This window comes from Urocitellus parryii, chromosome 7 (assembly GCF_045843805.1).
Source record: "Urocitellus parryii isolate mUroPar1 chromosome 7, mUroPar1.hap1, whole genome shotgun sequence".
Lineage (NCBI taxonomy): Eukaryota > Metazoa > Chordata > Mammalia > Rodentia > Sciuridae > Urocitellus > Urocitellus parryii.
Window position 1 is genome coordinate 140225901 of NC_135537.1, and position 12649 is coordinate 140238549.

The 12649-nt window shown below is 36.4% G+C and overlaps 1 protein-coding gene across 1 annotated transcript in view; it reads right to left on the reverse strand.

Annotated features, from left to right (window-relative positions):
* The window catches only part of Efcab5 (EF-hand calcium binding domain 5), a 126866-nt gene that overhangs the window by 49326 nt on the left and 64891 nt on the right, over window positions 1-12649 (reverse strand). Inside the window, exons 9-15 of the mRNA XM_077801269.1 lie at window positions 9200-9299; window positions 6220-6523; window positions 5259-5622; window positions 4844-5051; window positions 3886-3963; window positions 3707-3799; window positions 1590-1804 (exon numbers count right to left, since the gene is read on the reverse strand). Coding sequence (XP_077657395.1) covers window positions 1590-1804; window positions 3707-3799; window positions 3886-3963; window positions 4844-5051; window positions 5259-5622; window positions 6220-6523; window positions 9200-9299 — 1362 coding nt within the window. The remainder of the gene's footprint in view (window positions 1-1589; window positions 1805-3706; window positions 3800-3885; window positions 3964-4843; window positions 5052-5258; window positions 5623-6219; window positions 6524-9199; window positions 9300-12649) is intronic.

A 12649-nucleotide genomic window follows, 5' to 3' on the forward strand; every position in this document is an offset into this window, starting at 1 on the left:
TAATTGCAGTATCTTTTATAAAAACAGCTTATTTGGGGGTTAACCATGATATTAATGGAAAATGCAGTTATTAATTTTAACCTCTTTAATGTCTTAAGGTGAAACCACTCAGGCATTCTCTGGACTCAAGCATATTACCTCAGAAAGGATACTGTACTTCTTAAGAATCTTGTATTATTCCTTCCCACATCCTCCCTGGTCATTATAAAATACGATAAATATGGGCTGGGGTTGTGGCTCAGTGGTAGAGCGTTTGCCTAGTGTGTGTGAGGCACTGGGCTCGATTCTCAGCACTGCATATAAATAAATGAATAAAATAAAAGTCCATCAACATCAAAAAAATTTTTTTAAATATGATAAACACATGGGATGTTCTCACTGGATTCCTAGGGATATTCTGTAGGGAAAGGGAGTGTTGAAATAACTAAAAAACGGTTGTTTTAAAAATTCTCTTTCTTCCTTTTTTTTTTTTTTGGTACTGGGAATTGAACCCAGGGTCACTTAATCACAGAGCCACATTCCCAGCTCTTTTATTTTTTTATTTTGAGACAGGGTCTTGCTAAAGTAATTAGGGCATCTCCAAGTTGCTGAGGTTGGTCTTGAATTTACGATCCTCCTGCCTCCGACTCCCAAGTCGCTGGGTTTACAGGTGTGTGCCACTGTGCTCTGCCCAAAATTCTTTTCTATATTAATTTTGATGGCATTAATTTTATTTAATTGTATGCTTTCACACTATTTTAATTATATTAATTAGATCATAAATTGAGTTCATATATAGATACATTTAATTGCAAAAAAGAGAGTGAATATATACCTTTTGTTTTAAGTGGTGGGGAATTGCAGTTGAGGAGGTAAAAAGGAAGTCAACTCTGGAATTAGGCTGAGAAAACTCATAAGGCTGATGAAATTACTGAATAAGTTTGGTGAAATGAGTCACATGTTTCACATATGAGAACGTAAGTTATTTATATTGGATGACGCATATGCATTTATTTACCACCCAAGGAAGTATTAAGTTCCTAGGAAATATGTGTTACTTGAGTGCCCAAGAATAAAAAACACATATTCAAGCCATAATCATACCCTTAGGTATGTGCATTTGTAAACGCACTCACAGAGCAGATGGTGCACACGTACATCTTCACACATACACACATTTACTCCTCAAGTTTCAGAGAAGGAAAAAACAAAGCTATATTATAAACCATCTCCTGCCAGGAGTAATCATGTTATTTTTAGGGGAATGAGTTCTCTGGAGGTGATCTTAGAGCATTCACCAATAAAATAAGATATTTAATGGCTATGCTTATTGAAATAAAATGATAAATTTGGACATAATTTTTTTTAAAGAGAGTGACATGGGGAGCAACTGAAATTGAGAAATTTGCTTATAATAGTGACCTCACTTGTTTCATCGATAAGTAATATATATTTTTTAATTTATTTATTTATTTTTTAGTTCTTGGCGGACACAACATCTTTGTTTGTATGTGGTGCTGAGGATCGAACCTGGGCTGCACACATGCCTGGCAAGCACGCTACCTCTTGAGCCACATCCCCAGCCCCAATCGATAAGTAATATTACCCACCTGTTCTAAGGCACTCATTTTCTCTTCTTTTGTTTCAAAATAGCCCCTCTTAAAAAAGGAAATGAGGCTCTCGCTGACACTCAAGGGGGCATCTTCACCAACAAATGTCTCTAGGAGCTGCACAAACTGGAGCAGATTGAAGGAAACTCCATTGAAGGCACTCCTCCCTCTTATTTCCTTGTGAGACTGAATATTTCTGATAATCGGGTGTAGGTCTATGAAGCAGTAAACAGATACCAAGCAGTTAAGTGAATGATTCTCTCAAATCTTATGGAAAATAAATGACTATCTATTGTAACAGACATCTGCTATTGCTTTGATTTGTTTTATTCTGGTGCTGGGAATTGGACCTAAAGCCTAATGCATGCTAAGTTGTGCTCTCCCACTAAACTAAATCCCTAGCTATAATATCTACTATTTTTGCCTGTCAGGAATCTATGCTCCTTTCATGAGGACAGCATCCATCTTTTTTCCTTGGGAAAACATTTCTCCTCCATTGTCAGTTCTGAGGAATCTGGTGGTACTATGCATCCACACCCTTGTTCCATGGATATGTATAAGAGATCTGGCCAATGATTTATACTGATAGCAATGTAATCCACTACAGGCCAATGAGAATTAGCTCCAGGATTTTCAGGAGAACTATTGGGCAAGAATCATTCTTTTTGTATTCTGATTGCTGAACCAGTAGGATGCAAGAGTAGAGATGCTCTGTGGCCAATTTTCTACAATATGGAGAAAACTGCCTAAAATTGAAAGTGAGAGAAAGACATTGAGACAGAGAGACATTGTCTGGTATTGTTAAATCCAGTTGTATCTGAAGACAGTTACATGCTGGACTCCCAAATTAAATAAATTAGTAAATACCACCACTAAAACTCTTCCCACTAAGAATGGCAACTAAGGTATTCATCTTGAAGCTTAATGTTACAACATGAAGTAACATTACATTAAGTAACAAAATGTCAGTCTAGAGACTTATGTTTGATTTATTCATGCATGCCTTAAACCTTCTATATGAGACTTGATATAACTAAAAATGATCACCCATGCAAATTTTTAAAAAATATTCTTAGTTGTAGATGAACACAATACCTTTATTTTATTTTTTATATTTATGTGGTGTTGAGGTGCCTCACATGTACTAGGCAAGCACTGTATCACTAAGCCACAACCATAGCCCCATCCGTGCAATTTTTAAAAAACAGTAAAGTAAAACTGACATAAGGACTAGAAAGAGAAATATTAACTTTGGACCATAAGAGCTGACCAATGCTTGATTTTCTATTTAGTGAAAATATTATTTCACCAGAATTTTTTAGCATAGTAAGTCTGTTATTTAGCCCAGGTTTAAATAAGGAAACAATTTGCAGATAGAAAGAAAATAATCTTGGTCTAATTAGTTCTACTACTTGTTGATATGACAAGGAAAATATATAATAGAACTTTAATTAAATATGACTAGAGTACTATTCAAAACAATTATAGTTAAACATGTGATTTGGTGTACACCTGTAATCCCAGCATTTTGGGAGGTTGAAGCATGTTCAAAGTCAGCTGCAGCAATTTTGGGAGGCCCTAAGTAACTTAGCAAGACCTTATCTCAAGATAAAAAATTTAAAAATAAAAAAAAAAGTGTTGGGGATGTGGCTCAGTAGCTAAGCACCCTTGGGTCCAATCCAAAATACCAATACTACCTTTCTTTGCAAGTCTTCAAAAACAAAATAGATTCTCATTTGTCTCATATGTTTGGTTGTGGACCTACTAGGAAGAGAAATAGCTGGCATAATTTCTATTGAATTCTAATATCTAACATCTGATTTCTTTTGTATGCTTGTACCTTATCTTCAAAGCAGTTATAGGGCCATATAATAGCAAAAAAGTCTATTAATATCATAAGTTTGAAAGCCAAGGAATATTCATTGATAGTAGATGTCACTACCAATAGCATGTCACCATTAGAAACACCCATCTTACATATATTCATATCCATCAGTTCTCAGGAACAAAGCAATGTAAGGATTCTGTTGTGTCTTAGTTAAATACATTCTTTCTCATGGGATACCACAGTAAATTAAAGTCACCTATGCTTCCTTACTTTCATTGTTAACACATACCTGTAAACTTGGAGTTATTATAGATTAAGTGTGCTTGATCCTCATCTTCAAATTTCACATACTTCCTCCTCCAGTTACATGCAAAAAATTCACCTATAAAAACACAGCAAATTTAACTTCACTTTCACAATGTTTTTGTCCTAGGTAATACATGAAAATAAGATTAAATAAAAAGTTACCTGACCATGATTTTCCTTCTATTTTGGGGGACTTGGGTTCACAGGATCTGTCTTTCTGAATGTCTTTTCTTGTGGTAGCTAAAAGGTATACAAAAGAAAATTTCTATGAATTGGACATTATGTCTTCTATTACATATCCTAAGGTTAATGAATGGGAAAAATACCTTTCATATAGAACACTAAAAATTCTGAGTATTTCCTCATATATATTGTGTCATAATCAACCACAATTAAATCACTTAATAACTTAAATGGTTGACAGCAGCTCTGTGGCAAAATCTGTTTGTTGTATCTCAATTTGGCCATGCAAAATGAAACATTTCCCAGTTTCCCTTAGAGTGACATATTACTATATGCCTAAATTATGACCAATGAGATATGACTAAATATTTGAAATGCAGGGTGGGTTTTTTTTGTTTGGAATATATCTTTTATTTGAAAAAAAACAAGACCCATTTTTTAGTTAAAAAAACATTAAAAAGTGGTTTCTAAAAAGCCCAATTTAAAATAAAGGGGCTTTTCCCACCTTTTCAAAAAATCCAGTTAAAATATTTCTACATGTAACACTGCTAGATTTCCTCCTTTTAAAATATTTTTTAGTTTTAGGTGGACACAATATCTTTATTTTACATTTATGTGGTGCTGAGGATTGAACCCAGTGCCTCGTGCATGCTAGGTGAGCGCTCTACCACTGAGCCACAATCACAGCCCAATTTATTCCTTGTTAATGAATTTCTAGTACAAATGAAATTCTTGGTAAGCTGACAATAGAGACATTCTGGTTTGCATTTAATTGATTATTCAAGGTCTAGACTCATGTTGAGTAGCAAAATATGTCTAAAGTTTGCATGACCTGACATGCCAAAAATGATCCTAATTTAAATGATTATTTTTCTGAAAAGACTTTAAAAATCACTTCACAAAACAAGTAGCTGATGTTGTAGGAAAACTGAATCACTACCTGAACTACCTTTTTTACTGGATGTAGGAAGGTCCTCTTGTAGTTCTTCTAATAATTCCTCTTCATACAGTTGCTCCTTTTCTTGTGAAGGGAATTCAATATATTCAGATTCTGCACTTGTTCTAGAGATTCTAACTTCCCTTGATGGTGAAGTTGAGTCTACATCCTCTTGTTTTTCTGGAATTCTCTCTCCATATAGATCGTGCTCTTCTGTGTGTGGTTCTTCTGTTGTTAACTCTGTGCGTGATCCATATTCTGAATATGATGTTTTGTGTGGTCCTTGCTCTGCTGTTGATCCTTTGTGCTGATTTTGTCCTGCTGTTGACCCTCTGCGTGATCCATGTTCTGAAGATGACATTCTACGTGGTCCTTGTCCTGTTATTGATGCTTTGCTCTTCCCTTGTTCAGAAACTGACTCTCTGTGTGACCCTTGTTCTGCAACAGACTCTCTTCTTGGTTCTTGTTCTACCATGGAGCTTCTGCGTGACCCTTGTTCTGCAACAGACTCTCTTCTTGGTTCTTGTTCTACCATGGAGCTTCTGCGTGACCCTTGTTCTGCAACAGACTCTCTTCTTGGTTCTTGTTCTACCATGAAGCTTCTGCGTGACCCTTGTTCTGCAACAGACTCTCTTCTTGGTTCTTGTTCTACCATGGAGCTTCTGTGTGACCCTTGTTCTGCAACAGACTCTCTTCTTGGTTCTTGTTCTACCATGAAGCTTCTGCGTGACCCTTGTTCTGCAACAGACTCTCTTCTTGGTTCTTGTTCTACCATGGAGCTTCTGTGTGACCCTTGTTCTGCAACAGACTCTCTTCTTGGTTCTTGTTCTACCATGGAGCTTCTGCGTGACCCTTGTTCTGCAACAGACTCTCTTCTTGGCTCTTGTTCTACCATGGAGCTTCTGCGTGACCCTTGTCCTTCAACTGACCTTCTGGGTGTTCCCTGTTCTGTCATGGAGCTTCTGCGTGACCCTTGTCCTTCAATTGACCTTCTGGGTGTTCCCTGTTCTGTCATGGAGCTTCTGCGTGACCCTTGTTCTTCAAATGACCTTCTGGGTGTTCCCTGTTCTGTCATGGAGCTTCTGCGTGACCCTTGTTTTTCAACTGACCTTCTGGGTGCTCCCTGTTCTATCATGGAGCTTCTGCGTGACCCTTGTCCTTCAACTGACCTTCTGGGTGTTCCCTGTTCTGTCATGGAGCTTCTGCGTGACCCTTGTTCTTCAACTGACCTTCTGGGTGCTCCCTGTTCTATCATGGAACTTCTGCGTGACCCTTGTCCTTCAGTTGACCTTCTGGGTGCTGACCCTTTGTGCTGTCCTTGTCCTTTAATTGATCCTCTGTGTAGTCTCTGTTCTATCTCTTGTTCTGTAATTGACTCTGGGATATTTTCTTGTTCTGTGTCTGGTTCTTCATAGGGTTCTTGTTCTGCAGTTGAAATTCTTTGTGGTCCTTGCTCTGCAGTTGTCTCTCTCTGCTGTTCTGGTAGGCTTGATTTCCTCTGTTCATCAAGTTCTTGTTGGTTTTCTGATAACTGATTCTGAGTTTTGCTGTCATGTTTTTCAGAAAGTAATGCATTCATCCTTAAAAGCACCTTATCAAAGTCTTCATAAATATGTTTCTGATTATCCATGTCTCCCCAGAACTCAAGCAAGTCTATCTCTTCAAATTCAACAAATGGCCCTAATGCAGAAAATAAAACATTTACCTAAAAAATTGATCTTATATTGTAGAACCAAAGATATTAATGTTTTAAAAGCGGAGCATAGTGATTATATATAGGCTTATTTATTATTCATTATTTTTAAAATTTTTTTTGGTACCAGGGATTAACCCCAGGGTGTTTAACCACTGAGCCACAGTACTGACCCTTTTAGTTTCTATTTTGAGACAGGATCTTGCTAAGTTGCTGAAGCTGGCCTTGAACCTGCGATCCTCTTGCCTCACCCTCCAAAATCACTGGAATACAGGTGTATGCCATCATGCCTGGCTAGGCCTATTACTTTAAAATAACATCAGTTATCTTTTGCTGAAATCCCATAAAAAGCAAAAAAAATATTCAAAGGAACATTTTAAAATGCTCACTATTATGAATTAAATATCATGCCTTCCTAAAAGGTATAGTTTGAGAAATGAACATATTTTTCTTTTGGCATTTGAAATGTTGCTTAGACTGTCAGAGCAAGTAAAATTTTTCCTCTACATTTGTGGTCTTCCCACGATAAGCATAGCTTAGAGAGCAGGAGGGGAACACGTCTTTCCATTTTGATATCTTTTTAGTTTCTGTGATATAAAAATAAAAGCAAGTCTTTATTCATGGCAGTCTTTTAGTGGGGCTATGTTTTTCCAATATTCGCTTTCCTTCTCTTCTTCAATCCTCATTTCTTTTCTTCCACAACTTATATGGACACCTGATTCAGAATTCTAGGCAAAGGGACTGGTGAGTATCTCAGTGGGAGTGTAGTGGCACCCCCTTCTCCACAGAAAATCTAAGCTTCTCCAGAAATCTTCACCATAATTGATTTTAGGACTCTCAGCCAAAGAGTCTCTACAAAAGAGTTCAATGTAGTTAAACTTCCTGTTTTCCTGTTGCTGCATTTAACTTGGCCATTGGCCTGGAAGAGATCAGCACTCTAGGTGCTGAATGCCCCTTTACTAGTTTTCACAAACATTTATCCAGTATAGTAGTTTGTAGAAGTGTGTTTGCAAATGCAAAATGTGATTAAAAAAAAAAAAAAGATCCCTTAACAAGTGCTCTGGTCTTGAGTTGGAGCTTCACAGAGATGTCTACATTTCTAAGATAAGTTCCCAATTGGGCTCCATGGTAACAGCTGGCAGGGAGAGGAAAGAAAGGGGAGAAGAAGCTCTCCCCTTCTCAGGCGCTGTCCTTAAAGGGTTAACTTGCCCAGAACAATGAAAGAAAAAGCTGGGGGGGTGGGGGTATAACGTTCTAAAACTACCTGAACTTGGGGCTCAAGGGGATTGATTGATTACAGTGAAAGCTTTGCCCTCTGAACCTGGCTATAGCTAAATAAACCTGTTTCCTGTTCCTATTTGGTGTCTTGCCTGGCTGTCCCTTCCATCAGGCCTGGCTGTCCCTTCCATCAGGAGAGCATTTGCTCAGCAGGTACAAGGCCCTGGATTCAATCTTCAGAGCAAAAACAAAACAAAACAAAATGAGCAAAACACTCCAGGGAAAGAATGGATAACATTCACCAGAATCCTGCTGTTAAAACATACAATAACAGTGGGGCAGGCGGGGTGGTGCACACCTGTAATCCCAGCTGCTAGGGAGGCTGAGACAGGAGGATAAAGAGTTCAAAGCCAGCCTCAGCAGGAGCCAGGAGCTAAGCAACTCAGTGAGACCCTGTCCCTAAATAAAATACAAAGTAGGGTTGGGGGTGTGGCTCAGTGGTTGAGTGCCCCCCCCCCCCCCCCCCCGAGTTTAATTCCTGGTACTAAAAAGAAGAAAGAAAGAAAAAAGGAGAGAAAGAAAGAAAAAGAAAACCCAACAACAAAAATTTGGTTTTCAGGGGCTGGGGCCGTAGCTCAGTGGTAGAGCACTTGCCTTGCACATATGAGGCAATGGGTTCGATTCTCAGCACCACATAACAAATAAATAAATAAAGATTAAAAAACAATAATGACAAATTCTTAAAAAAAAAAAAAAACCACATACACACAAAAACTTGGTTTTCCGGACTGCAGGAAGTAGAACTCAAACCATAACCATCCCCTTCAGGATAGTAATTAAGCTATAAAATTGTGATTCTCACAATTTTTAGAAATATTCTATGTATATCACCCATAGATTTTTTTAAGCATTCAAGTAGTAAATCTTCACCCAAATAAAAAATTGATATCATTTGGAAAACCCAGTTATGAAAAGATTTTCTCTTTAAAAATACAAGTAAAACTCAATTCATTTTTGTAGAAATATAAAAAGACTATTTTACCACATAAGTATATGAAAGGTATACAAGTAAAATGCATGGGAGAATAAACTATTTTTCTAGAAATGTTAGCATTTTAAGTTGGGCATTAAAATAGGATAACCAATATCAAATTAATTTCCAAGACATTCAAATTGTCACTAAAGCCTCTCTTTATTTAAATGAATTGAAAATTGAGTTCTAGCTGAGTTCTGACAACATTGAGTACTGTACCATGCCGAAAAATACATCTAGTTGTAATGAGGAGTAAATTTTGTGGGAGAATGAGCAAATAAATATAGCCATTAGGACTTAAGGGAGATGTTATGTAAAGGCATTCCACAGGGGTAGAATAATCTTATGCTTTCCTGTCAGTGGACTAGGACACTTCAGCTTGAGCATGCTCCTCCCTCTGAGCGGCACTTACATTGTCTTGGGTTTCCGAGTAAATGCTTACGCCTTCGTTTAAGTCTATCATAGAATGTTTCCAGCAAGGCCAATGTCCTCTGCCGATCCAAAACCCCTACCTAAATAGAAAGATTGTAATTAGTAGTCACAGGAGATTTAAGATTTTTATGTAGAAAGAACAATGACTACTTTTTGGATTGAAAAAACTGAGGATTGAATTTAGGGCTCTCTACCACTGGTCTACATCCTCATCCCCTTTTTAAATTTTATTTTTTTGTCAGGGTCTCACTGAGTTAACTAGTCTCAGACTCCTGCCTCAGCCTCCTGAGTCCTCAGCCTGTGTGCCTATAAGAACTGGCTATCAGCACCATTATCATTATCAAGTATGTAAGAGCAGCAGCAGCAAAATTAGGAAAGCTCCATCTTGTCTAGGTGAGGCTTATACTCAACTTCCCCATTCTGTGACATATCAAATATCTTGCACTTAGTAAATGTTAAACAAATATTTATTACTGACTTGTTAATTGCTTGAATTCAACATGATGTTCTGTTCTTATCTAACCTGACTTGAACATGTCATAATTAACAACTCCTCCCTAACTTATTCTTTATTGTGTTGTTCTATTTTGAGAAAAAAAATAATTACAGAAAAATATAGAAGATGACAAAGCTAACATCTGTGTTTCCAACATTCAGAAATCATGACTATTTAAAGTACACACAAAAATGTACGTGTACAAAACAGAAATAGTACGTGTATCCTTCTTCTTCTTCTTTCTTTTTTTTGGTACTAAGGATTGAACTCAGGGGCACTCGACCACTGAGCCATATTTCCAGCCTTATTTGTATTTTATTTAGAGACAACTTTCACTGAGTTGCTTAGTGCCTTGCCATTGCTGAGGCTGGCTTTGAACTCGAAATCCTCCTGCCTAAGTCTCCTAAGCCGCTGGGATTATAGACGTGCTACACTGCACCTGGCTGTACATGTATCCTTCTTCAAATTGCTTTTATTTATTCAACATTGAGATCTAACTTCTGTATATAAAGAAATGTACTTTATTCCTTTTAACTGCTATAGAGTATAATATAATGTGAAAGCACCACAATTTTCTTAACATTCCTCTATTGATGAATATTTAGGTTATTTCCAGTATTTTGATATCAAAATAATGCTGCAACAAATATCCTTATACACATCTTCTTGTGCACATTTGCAAACATTTCTCTAAAGTAAATAAAGTGGAATTAGTGTATTATATAAAATATGCATTTTCAGTTTTAAAAGTTATTGCCAAATTGCTCCATAAGTGTCCCATACCAATTTACATTCTAACAATGAGAGTATCTATCATTTATCCATATCAATACTGATATTGTTAATTTATGATTTCTCCAATCTCATCAATAAAATGGTAACTTAATATTTTAATTTATAGTTCCCTAATTATTAGTGAGGTTAAATATATTTTCATGTATTTACTATGTATTTATCTTTTAGTCTTCTGTGAATAGCTTTTTCATGTCCATATTCCATTCTTTAGTTGGGAAGAGTTGTCTGTTTCTTATTTATTTGTAAAATTTTGTTGATGCTGCAGATATCTTTCCCCAATCTGTTTCTTATCTTTTAGTTTAACTTTTGGTGAGTTTAGACATACTAATGCTTTTAACTTTGAGGCAGTCAAATAAAGGAATCATCTCCTCTATGGTTTGTGCTTACTTGGTGTATCTTTTAGAAAATAATCACTTATGCTGAGGTCAAAAGGTATGCTCTATATTTACTTTGAAAATTTTTAAAATTTTGTTTTCTACATCTGTTTCTGATCATATAAAACTCATTTTTCCTCATGAATAAGGTTGGAATCTAAGTTTATATTTTTCCCCAGTATAAAAGGCAATTGTCTCAATATTATTTATTAATTAGTTTTTTCTCATTAATTTATATTGCTATACTAAATCTCTACATGCTCATGGGTTGGATGACAGGTATAATATTCTGTTTTATTGAATTGTCTATTCCAGCCCCAAAACCAAGCTATTTTAATTAATATAACTTTATTTTAAAAATCAGGGATACTCTCCCAAACATATTCTTTATTGTGTATTTGACCTTTTGCTATTTTTGGACCTCTGTTTTTCCCATCTGAATCTTTTTAACTAAACATTCAAAAAATGCAACATATAAACAGACAAGCACAAAAATCATGTGTATGGTTTTATCAGTTAAAAGAAGGTAAACACACCAGGTGCAGTGGTGTATACCTACAATCCCAACTACTAAGGAGGCTGAGTCAGGAGGATCACAAGGACAGCCAGGGCAACTCTGTGAGAACCTATCTCAAATCAAAAATAGAAAGGGTTGGGGAATGTAGCTCAGTGGTCGAGCACCCCTGAGTTCTATCCTCAGCACTGCCCCAAATAAATAAATACACACAGGAACTGTTTCTCAAAGAATAACAAACTTTAATTCAGAGCAGGGTTTTGTTCCAAAACTCAAGGGATCTATACTGTTATTCTACTATTACAACTTGCCACAATATTTTTAAAAAGCCTGCAAAGCCTTTTCTTTTTCTGAAATTCATTCTGGCAGGTAATGGCTCAATTAATACCTAAGAGCAACACACACACAAATTAATTTATAAGACAAGCACATGCAAATGTAGTAAAGATTGTTTCAAAAATGTAAAAAGGTCCAATCAACATAGTGCCTCTTACTTAGTGGCTTGTGGCACAAGTTACAGCAATTTACCTAATTAGTTACAGAATTTACCTAATTCTTAGAACCACTGGACTGCTAAAAATTTACGAAGGTATGTAAACTTGGAATTTTTATGTCCCATACTCTGACACAGATGAGTCTTACCAAGGTATCTAAGGGTACTTCTGATTAATCAAGCCCAATTACCATGATGATCATAATCAATGTAGTGCATATGTGTGATGTTCTGTTATATGTCAATACAATCAACTGCATATCAGATTATAATAGAGAAAAGGAGAGCTTCTTTTGCTCTAAGGCAAGGCGGTGAAAATATACTGCTGTTCCTGATGGGTAAAGTCCTGTATACTCTTATAGAGAAAACAACACATAACAGACCAATGGCCAAGAATAAGAGGACTATGTCAATCTAGTCCCATAAGGATTCCACACCTGGAGTGGCTGCTGCAAACAGAATCACATTAATCTTACTGAGATGTATCCCTTCTATGAGGACAAAACAGGAGATTAGGTAAGTGTGATAGGATTACTTTCTCTGTATCCTTTATATATTTTCATATCTAATCTATTTGGGATTTTCTGTTTCAATTTTTTATCTGCTTGTTTAATTTTTACCATTTTGGCAAGTAGGAAATTTAGAAGTTTCTATTTGGTCCTTTCTTTCATAATAGTTGTCAGTCCCCAATTTGGAGAACAAATGTGAGGATTCTGTTAGTTGTTGGATGTTGTCTATTCCAAGTAAACATTCAGGGA